This window comes from Mytilus edulis, chromosome 10 (assembly GCF_963676685.1).
Source record: "Mytilus edulis chromosome 10, xbMytEdul2.2, whole genome shotgun sequence".
Taxonomy (NCBI): Eukaryota; Metazoa; Mollusca; class Bivalvia; order Mytilida; family Mytilidae; genus Mytilus; species Mytilus edulis.
The window spans coordinates 74,330,534-74,354,802 of record NC_092353.1 but is presented as its reverse complement, the minus strand read 5'-3'; the positions used below and the strand labels follow the sequence as shown (position 1 = coordinate 74,354,802).

General features: G+C 32.7%; 1 protein-coding gene across 1 annotated transcript in view; it reads right to left on the bottom strand.

Annotated features, from left to right (window-relative positions):
- LOC139492973 (uncharacterized) overlaps positions 1-24,269 on the bottom strand; it is a 129,062-nt gene that overhangs the window by 85,209 nt on the left and 19,584 nt on the right. Inside the window, exons 5-25 of the mRNA XM_071281120.1 lie at positions 22,764-22,877; positions 20,652-20,765; positions 20,109-20,225; positions 19,345-19,461; positions 18,273-18,449; positions 16,403-16,585; positions 11,725-11,838; positions 11,381-11,494; positions 10,512-10,625; positions 9,402-9,515; positions 8,284-8,397; positions 7,745-7,858; positions 7,201-7,314; positions 6,667-6,780; positions 6,124-6,237; positions 5,586-5,699; positions 5,248-5,361; positions 3,306-3,419; positions 2,748-2,861; positions 2,410-2,523; positions 701-814 (exon numbers count right to left, since the gene is read on the bottom strand). Coding sequence (XP_071137221.1) covers positions 701-814; positions 2,410-2,523; positions 2,748-2,861; positions 3,306-3,419; positions 5,248-5,361; positions 5,586-5,699; positions 6,124-6,237; positions 6,667-6,780; positions 7,201-7,314; positions 7,745-7,858; positions 8,284-8,397; positions 9,402-9,515; positions 10,512-10,625; positions 11,381-11,494; positions 11,725-11,838; positions 16,403-16,585; positions 18,273-18,449; positions 19,345-19,461; positions 20,109-20,225; positions 20,652-20,765; positions 22,764-22,877 — 2,532 coding nt within the window. The remainder of the gene's footprint in view (positions 1-700; positions 815-2,409; positions 2,524-2,747; positions 2,862-3,305; positions 3,420-5,247; positions 5,362-5,585; positions 5,700-6,123; positions 6,238-6,666; positions 6,781-7,200; positions 7,315-7,744; positions 7,859-8,283; positions 8,398-9,401; positions 9,516-10,511; positions 10,626-11,380; positions 11,495-11,724; positions 11,839-16,402; positions 16,586-18,272; positions 18,450-19,344; positions 19,462-20,108; positions 20,226-20,651; positions 20,766-22,763; positions 22,878-24,269) is intronic.

Here is a 24,269-nt window from a genome sequence, read left to right as displayed (position 1 = left end):
CAAAATCTTGCACAATACTAGTAAATTAAGGCAGTTTGAAGTTTCAATAGTAGTCAATTGATATACAATTTTTAAAAATCGTTTAAACTTTTGCACATGGTAAAAAAAAAGATTTCCAAATACAGTTGTTTTGGTCCCCTAAGTCTATTTTCTTTTGTATTTCATTCTTTTTCGAAGAAAACCGATTTTAAAGACTAAGCGTAAAATATTGACATTAAATAAAGGCAACAGCAGTATACCGCTGTTCAAAACTCATAAATCCATGGACAAAAAACAAAATCGGGGTAACAAACTAAAACCGAGGGAAACGCATTAAATATATGAGGAGAACAACGACACAACACTAAAATGTAACACACACAAAAACGGACCAAGCATCAGACAAAATCCCTCGAGAATAACAAATATAACATCAAATCCAAATACATGAATTTGGGATAGACAAGTAACGTGACATGTCTTATCGCAATGTAAAATTACACTCAAAAATGAGAGAAAACAAACGACGCAACGTTAAAATGTAACACACACAGAAACAAACAATAATATAACAATGGCCATATTCCTGACTTGGTACAGGACATTTTTAAAGGATAAAAATGGTGAGTTGAACCTGGTTTTGTGGCATGCGAAACCTCACACTTTAATGGCAATGTTAAATATAACATTAAGACATTTTGAATTTAATCTGACATCATACCTATTTCACAGTTCTTTCCTTTGTAACCTGGGGCACACATGCAGCTGTAATCGTTCACTTTATCATTACATGTAGAGCCGTGCTTGCATGGATTTGGCATACATTCATTTATATCTGAAATATGTATACCACATGACCAAACTATCAGAAATTACAGTTTATAATAATTCAACAAAGCCAAATACTTATTTTGAAATCAACTTTGTTTTTAAATATGTTCAAAAAGGCATGTCTTAAATTCGCAAATACTTGAAATCGGCATGTACGTCATTTACATGAAACGAACGTCTGTATTGAACGACCACCGGCTTTTAACGACCACTGTCCAAGCCCCCCTCCCCAAAATTGATTTTCATATATATTTTAACTGTCAAAAGCGACCATTCTACACGCAAAACACTCGGCAATCCTCAAGTGAATCCGCTAGAACGGAATCGGCCAAGTTTAGATGATTCATTACCACACAGTTCAACAATCGGGACGTCTATTATCAAGGGAATCATCACTTATCAATAAATATTTTAAAGTTCAAGTCCTGTTTGAAGAAAAAGTGGTTATTTAAACTGAGCTATTAGCAGTTACATGATAGTGACAAAAATTGCCAAAACTGACGATAGACCGAAAAAAAAACTTTATTGATAGTTATAAGGAACAAGCCATTAAATTATATTTTTAGTTGAACAAAAAAACGCATTCGAAATCTTTGATGGAGTCCTTTCTCAAGCTGAGAAGCAATACTGTTGGCGGAGTAACATAGTCATGAATTTATAAATAATATATACGTCATTGCATAATCATGATAATGAGGCAATTTATGTAAAATCTTACAGATCATATGAGAGCTCTAGCTGCACCCTGGGCTATTTTCACATGACTCAAGTTGCACATAATGTAACAAGAATCCTGTATTGTGATGTATAAAGTCAGAACAATTTAAAAGAAATTCAAAAAGGCAAGGAATAAATTTAATTACATAATGAAAGTTCTCATAATTAGTCATAGTGGATATACATGTACATACGATACCAATACATTATTGTTTATTTACACTAGTACGTTCAAACGTTATAATGCAAATAAATGCCTTAAATTGGGGAACCTTTTTTCAACGACCACATGTATTAAGAGACCACTTTTGCCTTCTCCCTTGAGTGGTCTCTTTACACAGGTTTGACTGAATATTTTAAATATTATAGTTTTAAACATATAAAGCTGAGTACTGGTTCGTAGTCTATTTTTCAGAAACAACACAAGTTCGAAATTCTTAAATAATTAAAATCGACCTGAAGTTCATATATTGTGATTCCTGATAAAAAGGTCATCAGGAATAAAAATGTCTCACAAAATACTGAACGTTTGGAGGTTCAATAATATACCATGTACTGTCCACTAAACACAAACAAAAGTATTGAAACTTGTATAACATAGTTTCAAAGATGTTTATTTATTTCATGGTAATTATGTTTACATTTACATTATTCTTAGTAAGGTAACATATCTTAGTCTTGAACGATCCGACTCATCGTTAACATTTGGTCATATTGGAGGTCATTTTGGTTTTGATACACTCTAATACCATTAATTATTTTAAAGATTTTTCGAATATGTCGATCTCGAATAAAAAGTATTTGTCATAATTGGAAAAATATTAACGTTCCAAATGTTTTGTTTATGTAGCGATTATAGCAAAACAAAAACCATACATATACCTGTATCGCAGTGCTGTCCTGTGTAACCTATTTGACAGATACACACGTAGCCATTAACTTTATCTTTACATGTGGCTCCATTCTTGCATTGATGTAGAAGACAATTATCTATATCTGAAACGAAAAGGATAACAAATCAATATCGTTTGCCTGAAGAAATAACTCTCTTTGAAAGTATAAAAGTCAAAAGCATTTATCTTTGTCTTTAAAATATTCCGTTTGTATCCCCTTGAGTATCTTCTCATTTTAATTCATTATGGTTGTTTAGGAAAATAAATTAACTACAGTTGGATAATATATTTTCATAAAGACATTAACGTTTTCATCTGACATCATACCTATTTCACAATTCTTTCCTTTGTAACCTGGGGCACACGTGCAGCTGTAATCGTTCACTTTATCCTTACATGTAGCGCCGTGCTTGCATGTATTTGGTAGACATTCATTTATATCTGAAATATGTATTTCACATGTCATTGAGCAAACTATCAGAAATCACAGTTTATAATAATTCAACAAAATTAAATATTTATTGTTTTAAACTTTTTTTTTAAAACTAAGCACGTTTTCAATTCTCGAATACTTAAAATCGACCTGTACGTCATTAAAAAAAACCTGTTCACCGAGCAATCATCTGAGAGGCATAATCTTGCACAATGCCAGTAAATTAACATGATTAGGGAAGTTTGAAGTTTCAATATTAGTCAATTGATATACAATTTTAAAAATCGTTTAAACTTTTGCACATGGTAAAAAAACGTATTCCAAATACAGTTTTTTTGGTCCCCTAAGTCTATTTTCTTTTTTATTTCATTCTTTTTCTAAGAAAACCTATTTCAAAAACTAAGCGTAAAATATTGACATTAAGACATTTTGAATTTAATCTGACATCATACCTATTTCACAGTTCTTTCCTTTGTAACCTGGGGGACACGTGCAGCTGTAATCGTTCACTTTATCATTACATGTAGCGCCATGCTTGCATGGATTTGGCAGACATTCATTTATATCTGAAATATGTATACCACATGAACAAACTATCAGAAATCACAGTTTATAATAATTCAACAAAGCCAAATACTTATTTTGAAATCAACTTTTTTTTAAACATGTTAAACAAAGCACGTCTTAAAATCGCGAATACTTGAAATCGGCTTGTACGTAATTTAAAAGAAACGACCGTCTGTAATGAACGACCACCGGCTTTTAATGAAAACTTTCCAAGCCCCCCCCCCCCCTCTAAATTGATTTTCATATATATTTTAACTGTAAAAAGCTACCAACTGCTACACGCAAAATGTGACCGCTTTATTTTGTTTAACACGACCAAATTCGCTGTATAAAACAACCACAATTTACTTGGTAAAATCAGCGACCTTCGAAAACGTGTAATTGACCGCCCTTTCAATGATCGATCTTGACTCCCTCTTTTTTGTACTCGGCCGATTCCGTTGCAAGATTAGCGGATACACCCAAGGATGGCCGATTGTAGACATGCTAACACTCGGAAATCCTCGAGTGAATCCGTTAGAACGGAATCGAACGAGTTTAGACGATTGATTACCACACAGTTCAACAATCGGGACGTCTATTACCAAGCGAAAGATCACTTATCAATAAATATTTTAAAGTTCAATTCGTGTTTGGAGTAAAATTGGTTATTCAATCGGAGCTATTACATGATAGTGACAAAAAATGCCAAAAATGACGATGATGAAGTTGATGATTACAGAATATAATTAGCATGGCTAGAGAGAAAAAAAAACTTTTCTTGACAGTTATTAGGAACGAGCCATTAAATTATATTTTTAGTCAAACAAAAAAAACGCATTCGAAATCTGTGATGGAGTCCTTTCTCAAGCTGAGAAGCAATACTGTTGCCGGAGTAACATAGTCATGAATTTATAAATAATATACGTCATTGCATAATCATGATAATGAGGCAATTTATGTTAAATCTTAAAGATCATATGAGGACTTTAGCTGCATCCTGGGCTATTTTCACATGACTCAAGTTGAACATAATGTAACAAGAATCCTGTATTGTGATGTATAAAGTCAGAACAATTTAAAAGAAATTCAAAAAGGCAAGGAATAAATTTAATTATATAATGAAAGTTCTGATAAATAGTCATAGTGGATATACGTACGATACCAATACATTATTGTTTATTTACACTAGTATGTTCAAACGTTATAATGCAAATAAATGCCTTAAATTGGGGAACCTTTTTTCAAAGACCACATGTATTAAGAGACCACTTTTGCCTTCTCCCTTGGGTGGTCTCTTGATACAGGTTTGACTGAATATTTTAAATATTATAGTTTTAAACATATAAAGCTGAGTACTGGTTCGTAGTCTATTTTTCAGAATAACACAAGTTCGAAATTCTTAAATAATTAAAATCGACCTAAAGTTCATATATTGTGATTCCTGATAAAATGGTCATCAGAAATAAAAATGTCTCACAAGATACTGAAACGTTTGGAGGTTCAATAATATACCATGTACTGTCCACGAAACACAAACAAAAGTATTGAAACTTTTATAACATAGTTTCAAAGATGTCTATTTATTTTATGGTAATAATGTTTACATTTACATTATTCTTAGGAAGGTAACATATCTCCGTCTTGAACGATCCGACTCATCGTTAAAATTTGGTTATATTGGAGGTCATTTTGGTTTTGATACACTCTAATACCATTAATTATTTTAAAGATTTTTCGAATTTGTCGATCTCGAATAAAACGTATTTGTCAAAATTGGAAAAATATTAACGTCCCAAATGTTTAGATTATGTAGCGATTATAGCAAAACAAACACCATACATATACCTGTATCGCAGTGCTGTCCTGTGTAACCAATTTGACAGATACACACGTAGCCATTAACTTTATCTTTACATGTGGCTCCGTTCTTGCATTGATGTAGAAGACAATTATCTATATCTGAAACGAAAAGGATAACAAATCAATATCGTTTGCCTGAAGAAATAACTCTCTTATAAAGTATTAAAGTCAAAAGCGTTTACTTTTGTCTTCAGAATATTCCGTTTGTATCCACTTGAGTATCTTCTCAATTTTATTAGTTATTGTTGTTTAGGAAAATAGATTTACTACAGTTGGAAAATATATTTTCATAAATACATTAACGTTTTCAACTGACATCATACCTATTTCACAATTCTTTCCTTTGTAACCTGGGGGACACGTGCAGCTGTAATCGTTCACTTTATCCTTACATGTAGCACCGTGCTTGCATGGATTTGGCAGACATTCATTTATATCTGAAATATGTATTCCACATGAACATACTATCAGAAATCACAGTTTATAATAATTCAACAGAGCCAAATACTTATTGTTGTAAACTTTTTTTTTAAAACAAGGCACGTTTTCAATTCTCGAATACTTAAAATCGACGTGTACGTCATTTAAAAAAAAACTTTTCACCGAGCAATCATCTGAGGGGCATAATCTTGCACAATACTAGTATATCAAGGGAGTTTGAAGTTTCAATAGTAGTCAATTGATATTCAATATCAAAATTCGTTTAAACTTTTGCACAAGGTATTCAAAATACGGATTTTATTGTCCCCTTAGTTTATTATCTTTTATTTTTCATTCTTGTTAGAAGAAAACAGATTGCAAAGAATAAAAGTACAATATTGACATTTTAACAGACATTTTGAGTTTATTTTGACATCATACCTATTTCACAGTTCTTTCCTTTGTAACCTGGGGGACACGTGCAGCTGTAATCGTTCACTTTATCATTACATGTAGCGCCGTGCTTGCATGGATTTGGCAGACATTCATTTATATCTGAAATATGTATACCACATGACCAAACTATCAGAAATTACAGTTTACATATCCAACACAGCCAAACAATTACTTTGAATTCAACTTTTTTTTAAAACATGGCTTGTCTTGAATTATCAAATACTTCAAATCCACCTGTATGTCATTTAAAAGAAACTTTTCACCGAACAATCAACTGAGAGGCATAATCTTGCACAATACTAGTATATTAAGGCAGTTTGAAGTTTCAATAGTAGTCAATTGATATACAATTTTTAAAATCGTTTAAACTTTTGCACATGGTAAAAAAATGTATTCCAAATACAGTTTTTTCTTGTACCCTTAGTCTATTTTCTTTTGTATTTCATTCTTTTTCGAAGAAAACCTATTTCAAAGACTAAGCGTACAATATTGACAATAAGACATTTTGAGTTTAATCTGACACCATACCTATTTCACAGTTATTTCCTTTGTAACCTGGGGCACACGTGCAGCTGTAATCGTTCACTTTATCATTACATGTAGCGCCATGCTTGCATGGATTTGGCAGACATTCATTTATATCTGAAATATGTATTCCACATGAACAAACTATCAGAAATCACAGTTTATAATAATTCAACAAAGCCAAATACTTATTGCTTTAACCCTTTTTTAAACAAGGCACGTTTTCAATTCTCGAATACTTAAAATCGACCTGTACGTCATTTTAAAGAACCTTTTTACCGAGCAATCATCTGAGAGGCATAATCTTGCACAATATTAGTATATCAAGGCAGTTTGAAGTTTCAACAGAAGCCAATTGATATTCAATTTTAAAATTCACTGAAACTTTTGCACGAGGTATTCAAAATACGGATTTTATTGTCCCCTTAGTCTATTATCTTTTATTTTTCATTCTTGTTCGAAGAAAACAGATTTCAAAGAATAAAAGTAAAAAATTGACATTTTAATGGACATTTTGAGTTTAATCTGACATCATACCTATTTCACAGTTCTTTCCTTTGTAACCTTGGGCACACGTGCAGCTGTAATCGTTCACTTTATCATTACATGTAGCGCTGTGCTTGCATGGATTTGGCAGACATTCATTTATATCTGAAATATGTATACCACATGACCAAACTATCAGAAATTACGGTTTACATATCCAACAAAGCCAAATTATTATTTTGAAATCAACTTTTTTTTAACCCACGGCTTGTCTTCAATTTTCAAATACTTCAAATCCACCTGTATGTCATTTAAAAGAAACTTTTCACCGAACAATCATCTGAGAGACATAATCTTGCACAATACTAGTATATTAAGGCAGTTTGAAGTTTCAATAGTAGTCAATTGATATACAATTTTAAAAATCGTTTAAACTTTTGCACATGGTAAAAAAAAGAATTCCAAATACGTTTTGTTTTTGGTCGCCTAAGTCTATTTTCTTTTGAATTTCATTCTTTTTCGAAGAAAACCGATTTTAAAGACTAAGCGTAAAATATTGACATTAAGACATTTTGAATTTAATCTGACATCATACCTATTTCACAGTTCTTTCCCTTGTAACCTGGGGGACACGTGCATCTGTAATCATTCACTTTATCATTACATGTAGCGCCGTGCTTGCATGGATTTGGCAGACATTCATTTATATCTGAAATATGTATTCCACATGATCAAACTATCAGAAATCACAGTTTGTAATAATTCAACAGAGCCAAATACTTATTGTTGTAAACTTTTTTTTTTAAAACAAGGCACGTTTTCAATTCTCGAATACTTAAAATCGACGTGTACGTCATTTAAAAAAAAATTCACCGAATAATCATCTGAGAGGCATAATCTTGCACAATACTAGTATATCAAGGGAGTTTGAAGTTACAATAGTATTCAATTGATATTCAATTTCCAAATTCGTTTAAACTTTTGCACAAGGTATTCAAAATACGGGTTTTATTGTCCCCTTAGTTTATTATCTTTTATTTTTCATTCTTTTTCGAAGAAAACAGATTTCAAAGAATAAAAGTACAATTATATTGATATTTTAATAGACATTTTGAGTTTATTTTGACATCATACCTATTTCACAGTTCTTTCCTTTGTAACCTGGGGCACACGTGCAGCTGTAATCGTTCACTTTATCATTACATGTAGCGCCGTGCTTGCATGGATTTGGCAGACATTCATTTATATCTGAAATATGTATACCACATGTCCAAAAATACATACATCACAGTTTATAATAATCCAACAAAGCCAAATATTTATTTTGAAATAATCTTTTTTATAAACGAGGCACGTCTTAAATTTTTGCATACTTAAAATCGACCTGTATGTCATTTAAGGTAGATCACTAGTATATATTTTTTGAGACAGATTTTTTTTATAATTTGCCAAATTGAAGATTTTACTATGCTCTTTTCAAAACTTTGATAAAAAGTATGGGTCACCGAGCTATTTTTCAAGCTATCAGTCGCTGAAAATTGCCAAAATTTGGTAAGTTTGTTCATGAAAAACACATAAGTGTGCATAAAAAAAATTCTATGAGATAGAATTTTGAAATAAATTGTGAGAAAAAAGGTTTCATAATATTTTTGAAGAAAATAAAAAGAAAACATGGTGTCATCTAACTTGTTTTCTTACTACAAGTAAAAATAGAAAATTTCCCTATAAGCCCAGTATAAATTTTGTACTAAAAGAGTTGTCTCCCCTTAAATGGCTCATTTGAAGAAAATGGTTTTAAAACAACAACAAAAAATATATTTGTTAAAATATTTTGTATAATACGATTAATTAACAAGTTTTCTTTAAATAGAAAAAACAGTCTAACCATTGAATTGCAAATCTGTCTCCAAATTTGCAGATTTAGGCCAATAACTTGACCGATTTTGTACTGTGATTGTACAATCCAAGCTGGCGGTATACCATGAATCTACCTTAAAAGAGACTGTCCACCGAACGATCAACTGAGAGGCATAATCTTGCACAATACTAGTATATTAAGTGAGTTTGAAGTTTCAATAGTAATCAATTGATATACAGTTAAAAAAAACATTTGCACATGGCATTCCAAATTGTCCCCTTATTTTATTCTCTTTTGTATTTTTTTTTTTCTAAAAAAAACAGATTTCGAAGACTAAAAGTAAATTATTAACATTTAGACATGTAGACATTTTGTGTTTAATCTGACACCATACCTATTTCACAGTTCTTTCCTTTGTAACCTGGGGGACACGTGCAGCTGTAATCGTTCACTTTATCATTACATGTAGCGCCGTGCTTGCATGGATTTGGCAGACATTCATTTATATCTGAAATATGTATACCACATGTCCAAAAATACATACATCACAGTTTATAATAATCCAACAAAGCCAAATATTTATTTTGAAATAATCTTTTTTTATTTAACGAGGCACGTCTTAAATTCTTGCATACTTAAAATCGACCTGTATGTCATTTAAGGTTGATCACTAGTATATATTTTTTGAGACAGATTTTTTTTATAATTTGCCAAATTGAAGATTTTACTATGCTCTTTTCAAAACTTTGATAAAAAGTATGGGTCACCGAGCTATTTTTCAAGCTATCAGTCGCTGAAAATTGCCAAAATTTGGTAAGTTTGTTCATGAAAAACACATAAGTGTGCATAAAAAATTTCTATGAGATAGAATTTTGAAATAAATTGTGAGAAAAAAGATTTCATAATATGTTTGAAGAAAATAAAAAGAAAACATGGTGTCATCTAACTTGTTTTCTTACTACAAATAAAAATAGAAAATTTCCCTATAAGCCCAGTATAAATTTTGTACTAAAAGAGTTGTCTCCCCTTAAATCGCTCATTTGAAGAAAATGGTTTTAAAACAAAAAAAAATATATATTTGTTAAAATATTTTGTATAATACGATTAATTAACAAGTTTTCTTTAAATAGAAAAAACAGTCTAACCATTGAATTGCAAATCTGTCTCCAAATTTGCAGATTTAGGCAAATAACTTGACCGATCTTGTACTGTGATTGTACAATCCAAGCTGGCGGTATACCATGAATCTACCTTAAAAGAGACTGTCCACCGAACAATCATCTGAGAGGCATAATCTTGCACAATACTAGTATATTAAGTGAGTTTGAAGTTTCAATAGTAATCAATTGATATATAGTTAAAAAAAACATTTGCAAATGGCATTCCAAATTGTCCCCTTACATGCCTTAGTTTATTCTCTTTTGTATTTTTTTATTTCGAAGACTTAAAGTAAATTATTGACATTTAGATATGTAGACATTTTGTGTTTAATCTGACATCATACCTATTTCACAGTCTTTTCCTTTGTAACCTGGGGGACACGTGCAGCTGTAATCGTTCACTTTATCATTACATGTAGCGCCGTGCTTGCATGGATTTGGAAGACATTCATTTATATCTGAAATATGTATACCACATGTCCAAAAATTCAGGAATTACAGTTAGCAAGTTATACAACAAAGCTGAACACTTATATTGTGATCAAAATTTGAAAAAAACAAGGCAAGTTCGAAATTTTGGAATCCTTAAGATCGACCTGTTCGTCATATACAAGACAGTCTTGACCGAAAATTCAGTCAGGAGGAATAACATTTCACAATATTTTAAATGAGTTTGAAGTTTATCTAATTGTCAATTGATTTGAAGTGTGAAAACCTGTTTGAACATTTTCACATGGTATCAAAGAGTTTGCAAGTACTTTTTGTTTCAACATGTATCACATAATTAGGAATATATCTCCCTCATGCAAAATTCGGAATACTTTATCAGATTTGGTAAAACTCTAGCTCCTTTTGGAATTGATTATCCCTTCAACGTTCTTTTTATGTCTTGATATTTTTCTATTTCAACATTGCAATCACTGACAAGAAATTAATTGTTGAAATTAGACATATGAGAATACACTAAACTGGTATCTCGGAAATACTGTGGATTCATTATTATTCGTTGGATACCACTGTTCGTGGTTTTCCAGGGTACCATTGAACCACAAATTCAAATGTTCAACGAATTTTAAATTTTCTATTATGTTCACAGATATCGGCAAAACCACAAAATCAAATATTCACGAAAATGCAAGTTTTCCTTGATCAACGAAATTGAAAGCAAAGAAAATAAATGAATTCACAGTATCAAAAAACACCATACAAGTACCTAGTTTGCAATGCTTTCCATTAAAGCCGGCTGGACATATGCACATGTAGCCATTAACTTTATCTTTACATGTGGCTCCGTTCTGGCATTCATGTTGAAGACAATTATCAATATCTGAAATGAAACGAATAACAAATAAAGACAGTTAGTTGCTCTTCAGAATTAACTCGCTTTGAAAGTCTAAAAGTTAAAAAGTGTTGACTGTTTGTCTTTCAAATAAGGGTTTCATTGTCCCCTTTGTTTATTCTCATTTGTATTTTATTCTTTTTCTAAGAAAACAATTTTCACAGAATCAAGTTATTATTTTAAAATTAAGACATACTGATTTTCATCTGACATCATACCTAATTCACAGTTCGTTCCTTCGTAACCTGGGGGACACGTGCAGCTGTAATCGTTCATTTTATCATTACATGTAGCGCCGTGCTTGCATGGATTTGGTAGACATTCATTTATATCTATAATATGTATACAACATATCCATAATTTCAGAAATTATTGTTAACAACAAAACAACAAAGCTGAATATTCATTTTGTATTTCAAAATAAAAACCACAATGCAAGTTTCAAATTCTTGAAATACTTAAAATTGATTTGTAAGTCGTTTAAAAGCAATCTTAACCTTAAGGCAGTTTGGAAGAATGATTTTGCACACAATACATTAAAGGAGTTTGGAGTTTCAATAGTAGTCGATTGGTATATAATTTAAACAAGAGTGCACACGCTGAAATGTCTCGCCTTCTATACTAATCATTGATATTATGTTGATAGTCCTAAGTATAAAGCTAAGCTTTAATACAACTGTCACATAAACTTAACATTAACCAAGATAACTAAACAAAGACCAATGAACCTTGAAAATGAGGTCAAGGTCATATGAACCATGCCAGGCAGACATGTACAGCTAACAATGCTTCTATACAACATATATAGTTGACCTATTACTTATAGTTTAAGAAAAATAGACCAAAGCACAAAAACTTAACACTGTGCAATGAACCGTGAAAATGAGGTCACGGTTAAATAAAACCTGCTCGACTGACATAAAGATCATAAAATATTTCCATACACCAAATATAGTTGACCTATGGCATATAGCATTAGATAAAAAGACCAAAAATCAAAAACTTAACTTTGACCACTGAACCATGAAAATGAGGTCAAGGTCACATGACATCTGCCCGCTAGACACGTACACTTAACAATCATTCCATACAACAAATATAGTAGACCTATTGCATATGGTATGAGAAAAACAGACCTAAACACAAAAATTTAACTATAACCACTGAACCATGAAAATGAGGTCAAGGTCAGATGACACCTGCCAGTTGGACATGTACACCTTACAGTCCTTCCATACACCGAATATACTAGCCCTATTGCTTATAGTATCTGAGATATGGACTTGAGCACCAAAACTTAACCTTGTTCACTGATCCATGAAATGAGGTCGAGGTCAAGTGAAAACTGTCTGACAGACACGAGGACCTTGCAAGGTACGCACATATCAAATATAGTTATCCTATTACTTATAATAAGAGAGAATTTAACATTACAAAAAATTTGAACTTTTTTTTCAAGTGGTCACTGAACCATGAAAATGAGGTCAAGGACATTGGACATGTGACTGACGGAAACTTCGTAACATGAAGCATCTATATACAAAGTATGAAGCATCCAGGTCTTCCACCTTCTAAAATATAAAGCTTTTAAGAAGTGAGCCGCCGCCGCCGCCGCCGCCGCCGCCGCCGCTGGATCACTATCCCTATGTCGAGCTTTCTGCAACAAAAGTTGCAGGCTCGACAAAAATCGTTTACATTTTTCATGTGGTGAAGCCTGGTGGTCGTGTGGTCTAGCGCATCGAATACAGTGCAAGGTGATTTGGTGTCACGATTTCTCAGTAGCATGAGTTCGAATCCCGGCAGGGAAAGATAACTAGAGGCTCTAAAGAGCCTGTGTCGCTCACCTTGGTCTATGTGAATATTAAAGGAAGCAGATGGATTCATGACAAAATTGTGTTTTGGTGATGGTGATGTGTTTGTACATCTTACTTTACTGAACATTCTTGCTGCTTAAAATGATCTCTATCTATAATGAACTTGGCCCATTAGTTTCAGTGGAAAATGTTAGTAAAAATTTACAAATTTTATGAAAATTGTTAAAAATTGACTATAAAGAACAATAACTCCTAAGGGGGTCAATTGACCATTTCGGTCATGTTGACTTATTTGTAAATCTTACTTTGCTGAACATTATTGTTGGTTACAGTTTATCTCTATCAATAATAATATTCAAGATAATGACCAAAAACAGCAAAATTTCCTTAAAACTAACAATTCAGGGTCAGCAACCCAACAACGGGTTGTCCGATTCATCTAAAAATTTCTGAGCAGATAAATGTTGACCTGATAAACAATTTTACCCCATGTCAGATTTGCTCTAAATGCTTTGGGTTTTGAGTTATAAGCCAAAAACTGTATTTTACCCCAAGTTCTTTGTTTAGCCATGGCTGCCATCTTGGTTGGATGGCCGGGTCACCGGACACATTTTTCAAACTACTAACCCAAAAGATGATTGTGGCCAAGTTTGGATTAATTTGGCCAAGTAGTTTCAGAGGAGAAGATTTTTGTAAAAGATTACTAAGATTTACGAAAAATGGTTAAAAATTGACTATAAAGGGCAATAACTCCTAAAGGGGTCAACTGACCATTTCAGTCATGTTGACTTATTTGTAAATCTTACTTTGCTGAACATTATTGCTGTTTACTGTTTATCTCTATCTATAATAATATTCAAGATAATAACCAAAAAGAGCAAAATTTCCTTAAAATTACTAATTCAGGGGCAGCAACCCAACAACGGGTTATCCGATTCATCTGAAAATTTCAGGGCAGATAGATCTTCACCTGTTTAACAATTCTACCCCTGTCAGATTTGCTCTAAATGCTTTGGTTTTTGAGTTGTAAGCCAAAAACTGCATTTTACCCCTATGTTCTATTTTTAGCCATGGCGGCCATCTTGGTTGGTTGGCGGGGTCACGCCACACATTTTTTAAACTAGATACCCCAATGATGATTGTGGCCAAGTTTGGTTTAATTTGGCCGAGTAGTTTCAGAGGAGAAGATTTTTGTAAAAGTTAACGACGACGGACGACGACGACGACGGACGCCGGACGCAAAGTGATTGGAAAAGCTCAGATGGCCAGGTGAGCTAAAAATATTTACAGAACTAACATTGTTTCGCTGATGTTTAGAAGACTTGTATATATATACTGTAAACCAACTTATTTTCGCGAGTGATTTATTTTCGCGACTTTCACGAGTAGAAAAATATCGCGCATATAAATATAAAACTTTGATGAGTTCTTACTTTATTATATCAAGTAAATTTTGGAATCACGAAATTAAATCGCTGCGAAATAGAGTAGAAAAATTCTAAACGCGAAGTAAAGTATCCGCGAAAATAAGTTGGTTTACAGTATATATGTGTATATAGGAATTCTGAAAAAAGTTGTTGAGAAATAGACATACATAATAAATAAAGGCAACAGTAGTATACCGCTGTTCGTAATTCATAAAATCGATTAAGAAAAAAACAAATCCGGTCTACAAACTAAAACGGAGGGAAACGCATCAAATATAAGAGGAGAACTACGACGCAACAGAAACACAACATTAAAATGTAACACACACAGAAACGAACTATAATATAACAATAGCCATATTCCTGACTTGGGACAGGACATTTTAAGAAAAAAATGGTGGGTTGAACCTGGTTTTGTGGCATGCCAAAACCCTCGCTTTTATGGCAATGTTAAATATAACATTAAAATGACAACATTATATGACAGGACTACAATACAAAGAAATGGGAGAACATATAGGACAGAGAAACACACGATTAATATCAAACAAAAAGACATATGATGAGGTTACAGCAAAGTTATAAATACTTTTTTTAAATTATCACATTAGATCACCATAAATAGAGGAATTGATCTTTCTCATACAAACTAAGAAGCCTTGATCGGTAAAATGTTAGCTTCTCTTTAATTTGATAAGCTCTATAACGATGTTCCTGTGATTTGATTTTGTTCAACACTGAAATAACTAGCATCACTGAAAAGACATTAAATGTTTAAATATATCCTATTTCGTAATGCTTTTCTTTGTAACCAGGTGGACCTCAATTATGTAAACTGCATGTTCAAAATTTCAGATATTGTAGTTTACAATAATACAACAAAGCTGAATACTTATTTTATAATAAAACAAAACACAAGGCAAGTTTAAAATTCTTGCATACTTAAACTCTATATGATCGTCATGGACAATACACTCTTGAACACAAGAGAAGTCGGAAAACTTAATTTCGCAACCAGTATTCAAACTGTGCTTTTGTAAATAAGCATTGTGTAGAAGTTTATTACATTTTGTTGAGGCCAACTAGTACGGACGTACGTACGGTGGTACAGACAGACAAGGGTAAAATCAAATGCATTTTCCGCTACGTCTGGGGCATATTAACGGGGTCAACAAATCTGGAAAGCGAAGATAAAATACCTTGTTTCGGGTGAACAAAAATCTTACTTATATAAAGAATGATACCTATGCAAAGAACAAACACACAGAAGATGATATAATCAAATTTCAATCAAAACGTTTATCTCATACGTTCCAGTAAATGCAGTGTAAAATTTACAACCTGAACGGTCTGAGATCTTTACATACAATAAGTCCTCTGATCTGTAATTTATTAAATAGTGTCCCCTTTTCCAGACAGGGAGTGGGTTCGGATGTTGATGATGATGATGGAAGTTTTAACGACCTTAACTGGCTAAACAGCCCTTGTACGGTCGATAAAACGCATTGTGGGCGATGATTGCATAATCCGGTCCACCTTTTTTTAGTTAACACAATTTCCCAGTTTTTGTTTATTAACTGGACATTCATCTTTTCAATCGATTGACGATATTTGTACAAAGGTTAACCACAGTACTGTTGGTTTAATTAACTTACCTTCACATGCTGGAAGAGGTGAATTCCATTCTCCTCCTAATCTACATTCTCTTTGTCCTGCATCTCCCTTTGGTAACTTGTACCCAGGTAAACATGTAAATGAAACTTGCGTGGTAGGTGAAACATCACTAGTCGTTGACGGAATTGTGTAGTCATTTAATCCTGTAATCTTGCATTTGATAACTGAAAAATGAAAATGTTTTTAATTTACGTTTGCTCGATACTTTCAGTCTTAAAAGAATGGTTGATGACTTCATCTTTGTCAAATCTGTGGTAAACGGTATCTCTCATCATTCGGTTGATCATCCATTTATCACACAATATCATACATGTCATACAAATACAGAATATATTCATTCACGTCTGTTTTCTTTGTTTCAAGTTAATACATACTTTCAAATATGTGTAACTCTCTTGAGTTTTGATACTCTTTAAAGATTAAATGATGCATGGCATTTATAATTCATTTAGAATTTGGCTATCTGGTAGGTTTCTTGTTTGTTATACTAGCTTTTTTAAAAATATTGTATTAGGTTTTGAATTTTGAAAATAATTTTGAATGAAGTATCACTGAAAAATTTCTAGAAATGTACATTTGTTGCAGTAAAATTAGCACCGTTACTGATCTTCCTTAGTACACCTGACGATAGAGTCGTACCATACGTGAGGGCCCGGATTTGGGTACTTCATTTCTGCATATTTTATTTTTATTTTTAGCCATTTCTCTAAATTCTCTATCTAATTTTCACATTTTTCTTTAATCTTTATATTATAGCATCAAATTATACTGTTTTATATTTTTGTGGCATATTTTTCTCAATTCTCTTGTTTTTAGCCATGTATGCCGCACGTTTTAGTCAGTATTCTCTGTTACCCTCATCCATACCCTCATAATTGTGAAAACCAAAAGGTTATTGCCGCGCATAATCAAAAAGCAAGAATCAAAACCCTATCAGGTTTAAGGGCCCTACAGTAATTTAAAAGGAGGGTTTAAAGATATAAGAGGGACATTGAACTCATTAATCAAAAATAAAGTCATGCCATGGCTAAAAAGACAAAGTTGAATTAAGGCAACAGTAGTATACCGATGTTCAAACTCATAAATCCATGGACAAAAAACAAAATCGGGGTAACAAACTAAAACTGAGGGAAACGCATTAAATATAAGAGGAGAACAACGACACAACACTACAATGTAACACACACAGAAACGGACCAAGCAATAGACAAAATCCCATGAGAATAACAAATATAACATCAAAACCAAATACATGAATTTGGGATAGACAAGTACCGTGACACGTCTTATCGCAATGTGAATTTACACTCAAAAATAAGAGAAAAAAAACGACGCAACGTTAAAATGTAACACATACAGAAACGCACTATAATATAACAATGGCAATATTCCTGACTTGGTACAGGACATTTTTAAAGAAAAAAATGGCGGGTTGAACCGGTTTTGTGGCATGCCAAACCTCCCCTTTTATAGCCATGTGAAATATAACATTAAGATGACAACTCACACTACAGGACTACAATATAAAACACAATTGCAAAAAAAACACAACACAGAAAATAAAGATTAAGCGAAACGAACCCCACTAAAATCTGGGGATGAGCTCCGGTGCTCTGGAAGGGTAAGCAGATCCTGCTTCACATGTGGCACCTATCGTGTTGCTCGCATTAGTACAAAAACGGAAATAAGCCTAACTCGGAAGGTCACATCCGTGGAAATGGAACGGAATTGCAGTTACGACATTAATTGATAATCCGGATTTGGTATTTTTTTCTCAATCGATTTATGAAATTCGAACAGCGGTATACTACTAGTTCCTTTATATACCATTTGAATACGACTGTTACTTACCTGAACATGTCGGTAGGGTTCCCATCCAAAAAGGTCCTATTTTACATGTTAGAATAGCATCTCCACTCGACATTGAATAACCAAAGTCACAAACATACTTTACAATACCACCAACATCGAGTGTATCTACAGTTTTTGTTGCATCCATTACACTGTCTGGTTCTTGGCATGGAATTTCTGGAAACGAAGTATTTATCCAATTATAGCAATATTTTTTTAATAACACTGATTTTGATTCTTTGGATATCTAAGAGCTAACAATTTGAACACAAAAGAAGATTTAAAACTGGATAGGTGGTTTCGTGTTCCCCTATACGTCATAAGGAGGTGAGTTCAAACCAACGACTTTAAAACGGGTATTTGATGCTTCTTTGCAGCATTAAGGAGTAAGACCACATACTTATCGGATCGGAGTCAGAACAATGTTTCTGACTGATTTAGGTGACATGTCTTCCTGCGAACTGTTACTTGTGATTAAGCACGCTTAAGATCTGACTCAGCGTGTAGGACTAGTAGAAAGTATGGTTCATAACATTTAATTGTTCTTGTCCTGAATACACATATTAGTTTGCCGCTGGACATTAGGCAGCCATTCATAATCAATGCATTTAATTTATTAATTGGAATATTTAAGGGATCTTTTATAGACGATATGAAAACATGAGTTTATATTAAAAAAAGACGTGGTTTGATTGCTAATGAGACAACTCTTCACAAGAGACCAAATGATACAAATAAACTACTATATGTCACCTTTAAAATGAGCAAAACCCATTACAAATAGTCAACTATAACAGGCCCTGAAATGAGTTTAGCTATTGTATTTTCTAGATAACTAGTATGGTATATACATGTATGTAACTTCCCCTAAATTAAGTTAGTTTTCAATGATCATGGATTTAATGATGCATGTGATGATTGTTTATATTGGTCTAATGTTGGAAATATATAAAAGAACATGTAGTATTATTACAATGGCACAGAAATTACCAACTACAGGTCACCGTAAAAGTTGTTTTTTTTAATAGTAATTGATGGAACCAATAGATTTTATAAATTGTCTTTGACTTACTTGCCCGACAACTCTTGCCGTAAAATCCTGTTGCACATGAACATGAGTATCCGTTAACCTCGTCAATACAAGTGCCTCCATTCTTACAAGGATTAATGTAGCCACAATCATCGATATCTAAAGCATATATTAGTAAGACATATTAGTAAGCCATATAAATGTGAAACATTGATAACTTAAATACATTTATGTATTTAAAATATTGATTTTATATAAAGCAGTTATCTAACTTTTGATCAAATATGATGAAGCAATGAGGTGTTTTATGTTAAAAAGCTAATCAAATAATTTGCAAGAAGCAAGTATCTCTCGGACTGTTTTTGAGGTGTTTTGTACTTACCTTAGTGAATGGGTACGGTGAGAATTTGAGGCTGGACAGTCTTGATGTATCTAATAGTTGGAGTTTGCTTAGAATTATCATTAGGCAACTTGAAGAACCATTAAGTGGGTGTATGTTGTTTTCAAATACTTTTTTTTTTAATTTTCATTGCAAAAAATTTTAGCTTTGAACGAATGATAAGTTTGTTCTTTTAAAAGGTTAATCAAATGTGAAAACAACGTATAATCCATCGACATTTGGATGGTTTTCAAATTATGAAATTGCAGATTTCGTATTCGTAAAATTATGGATATTTTTCATGTATTTATTTTGCTTAGAATAATGTCTATTACAGCATTGTGTTGTTGGTTATTCTGAAATTTCAAAAATTAAACATTTGTGCATAAAGCCCAATAGATATGAAAAATATTTGTTTATTGTTTACTTATTTGACAGTGTTTCCCCGCAAATCCTTTTGGACATGAACAGAAATACCCATTGGCGGTATCTCTACAGGTGGCTCCATTTGTACAAGGATTTTCGTAGCCACAGCCATGAATTTCTGAAAGAAAATATAACTAAATAAACAGAATATCAAATCAAAGTGCGAAATGAATATTTAGTCTACTAGGCGAAAGTGAGAAAATGTGTTTAATTGTTGAGTGGCGTCTAAACAGAATTTGATTTAAATGATATCGTGTTTAGGACAATAGTTTTGTCTACCTTTAGAAGGATTATGGCATCTACGATTCCGTAGCACCTGAGATCACCCCTAGTTTTTGGTGGGGTTTGTGTTGCTTAGTCTTTAGTTTTCTTCTGTTCTATGATTTGTTTGTTTGTCCTTTTATTTTTAGCCATGGCGTTTTTAGTTTATTTTCAATCTATGAGTTTGACTGTCCCTCTGGTATCTTTCGTCCCTCTCTTAAAATAATTTTTAGTTTGAATCATGCATAATTTCTGTGTGGAAAAAAATGAAAATCTCGCTTACCACTCTCGCAGTTTGTACCAGTATACCCATCAGGGCAGGTACATGTATATCCATTTATTTCGTCCTTACATGTGCCACTATTTTTACATGGATTAGTTTCACATTCATCAACGTCTGAAAAATAAACCTCCATCTTATTAGTATACTAATATAAAACATAAATTATTAGTTCATATTATACAAAACATGTGTACTAAATTGCAAGTTGATGTGACCAGAATTTCATTGTTAACTAAATTATTGTGTTGCAGGATTTGTTTCGAGGAATATCAAAATGTTGTTCTCGTAATGTGATTTTACTGCAAAAGGTAATAGTTCAATAAATGTCTGAAATATCATATCTTCAGTTTGTTCGCAGGGAATGAAACCAGATTGAAGGTAGGCTTATGTTATATGAAGCATGTTTCAACAATTGTAAAAGAGGGGCGAAAAGTACCAGATGAACAGTCAAACTCATAGATCGAAAATTAACTGACAATGCCAGGGCTAACAAGAATGTGTCCATAGTACACGGATGCCCCACTCGCATTATCATTTTCTATGTTCAGTGGACCATGAAATTGGGGTCAAAACTTTAATTTGGAATTAAAATTAGAAAGATCATATCATAGGGAACATGTGTACTAAGTTTCAAGTTGATGTAACTTTAACTTCATCAAAAACTACCTTGACCAAAAACTTTAACCTGAACTTTGCACTATCATTTTCTATGTTCAGTGAACCATGAAATTGGGGTCAAAACTATAATTTGGCATTAAAATTAGAAAGATCATATCATGGGGAACATGTGTATCAAGTTTCAAGTTGATTGGACTTCAGCTTCATCAAAAACTACCTAGACCAAAAACTTTAACCTGAAGCGAACGGACGCACAGACGGACGGACGAACGAACTAACGGAGGCACAGACCAGAAAACATAATGCCCCTCTACTATCGTAGGTGGGGCATAAAAATGAAAAAGACAGACAACTAATAGTATACAAGAAACAGCATAGAAAACTAAAGTCTGAGCAACACGAACCCCAACAAAAAACTAGGGATGATCTCCGGTGCTCAGAAAGGGTATGAATATCCTGTTCATCATGTGGCACCCGTCGGGTTGCTCATGTTATTACAAACCCCGTAAATAGTCTCATTCGGTAGGTCACATTCATGAAAAGGGAAGGGAGTTGTAGTTACGACGTAAGAAACATATCCGATATCACCTGTGAGACGGTTATTCCATAACGGTCAACCAACTCGTGATGGCGTCCGTAAAATTTACGAAGGGAAGATTTCAACTTAGCTATTTGGATCTCTTGGTTTTACAGCTTCCTTGTGAGCAGCAACATTATATCAAGGATATCGTAATAGGAAAATCAAGCCCGGGAATGTCGTATCCATTGGGAAATATATACTACGTATGCAGGCGCTATTGGAATGTTGCTACATAGAAATGAAAAGTTCACAATTGGGAAGCTGAAATCCTCTCGTTTGGTGTAAAGTATGGTTTTCAACCAACCCTCATTGTCAATTTCTAGATGTAAGTAAAGATATGAGGCAGACTTAACTTTATCTGTTGTAACCTTTATCTCTAATCGATTGTAAATTGTATAGTTGATATAACCATATGGAAAACAATGAAAGTACCAGACATATTTAGCTTGTATCTGTATTAAACTCAAGCTGTATATGTTACTCAATTACAAAGTCCTCTCAAATAATTCCTATTTTCGACTGTCCAACCTTTTGGTCTTTTTTCGTAGCGTAATTAAAGTATTTTTTTTAATGCATATGTAGCCAGGTGTCAAATTAAAATGTATAAAGATGATTTTTTGTTTATTGATATATTATTGAGAAATTCAGCGTCTAATTTTCTTCACTGTATAAAGCAATTATTTATTGCGATCTTTGATCATGTTTTGGAGCACTGTCCTTGGGTAATGTTTTCAAAACAACGTATGGTATGCGAACAATTTCTTTGGCTTCTATTTAAATTGAAATTGCGAAAATATTCTTAAATTATCTTTCAAATATACGTCAATTTTCCTTTGGTATGTTATTAATTTTCAAGGGGTCTTTGAATTGATAAGTGTAATGTTTGTTTCGGACAATGTTTATTAACTACTTACCGGTAGAGCAATATTCATCGGTAAACCCAGGAGGACATATGCAGTTATATCCATTCGCTTTGTCTTTGCAAGTTGCTCCATTTTTACAGGGACCAGATGCACAGGTCGATATTGCTAAATGTTTTAAGGAAGAATATATATCACGTGATATAAATACGTCATCATTTCAAGATGCAATATATTCTAAATAATAATATTCAAATTGCACGAAATAAGTATTAACAAAAATACATATCTCCAATGTAAATTTATACAGATGAGGTCCATAAAAATTGATAAAATTCCACCAATCAACGAAACGAACGTGGAAAAAAAGTCAAAAATTCCACCAATCAACGAAACGAACGTGGAAAAAAGGTCATGTTGCCAACTTTTCAGGCCGTTTCCGAAGAAAATGGTGGCTTAAACCTGCTTTAATAGCTAGCTAAACATCCCACTTGTATGACAATTCTCTATTTAGGTCCTCTAAATTGATATAAGGTTTCAATTGGTTCTTTTTCGTTTGCATTGCTGCAATTTTGCAAAATAGTTGCTAGTCATACATGTAGCTGAATATACAGTATGCGTTTGTTCCATCCTGAAGCATTATTGTGAAATATACATGTATCTCACGTGGATTCCCTTGGGTATTTCTGTCATTGACAATATACCATCCTTAATTTTGTATACAGTCAAAAGTTAACTTTGCCAAAGTGAGTTGCAACTCCAGCTTTATTGCAATTAAATCATTTACAAACTATCTGAAAATGTGAGTTTAAAGTTTTGTGCGAAATATAGGGAAAATGAAAAGTTTAATCGGTATTGCTGTAATCTACATAACTGTTTTCTCAGGGGTAAGTAAGGGATCAACCATTTAAGGTGGTAGACCTTTGTTCAGGGAGACAACTCTTTAAATCAGTTATGTGTTTGTTAAAGTCAAGTTTCATCAATGTTTTTTAAGCATTTACCTGAAAGAGATTGGAAATAATCTATGTAGCCTAGAAGCTTAGAATATATTTATGAAAATGGTTGACACAAACGTACTGATGATTTTAAGAGTTATTTCCCTTAACCTAGGTCTACCTCCTTAACCTAGGAAAAAGGGGGAGTATGTTATTTTATCTGATCAAAACGGGATCAAGTTTATTTAAATTTTCAACGCTATCAATCAAATTATTTTTTTCAATATTTAACACTATATAGTATGAAGAAAATCTGGAAACAATATTTCTTAGATGAATTTTTACTTAAATGAATATGTTGATAAAATACTTTTACTCACATGATATTTGTTTTGCTACAAGAGAAAGAATAAAATTTCTAAAGTATAATCGATATCGATCGTCGGGTTTTTTGTTTTGTTTTTGTACGCACGTGTAGTGATTTGTTGTCATGAATATATACATCCTACATGTATGAGGGGTTTACAGAACAAAAAATATTTGGCAAATTGCTGAATAAAAAGCCAAAAGTATGAAAATAAGGAATACATAATAATGGGTTGCTGAAATTGAAAAATCGAGAATA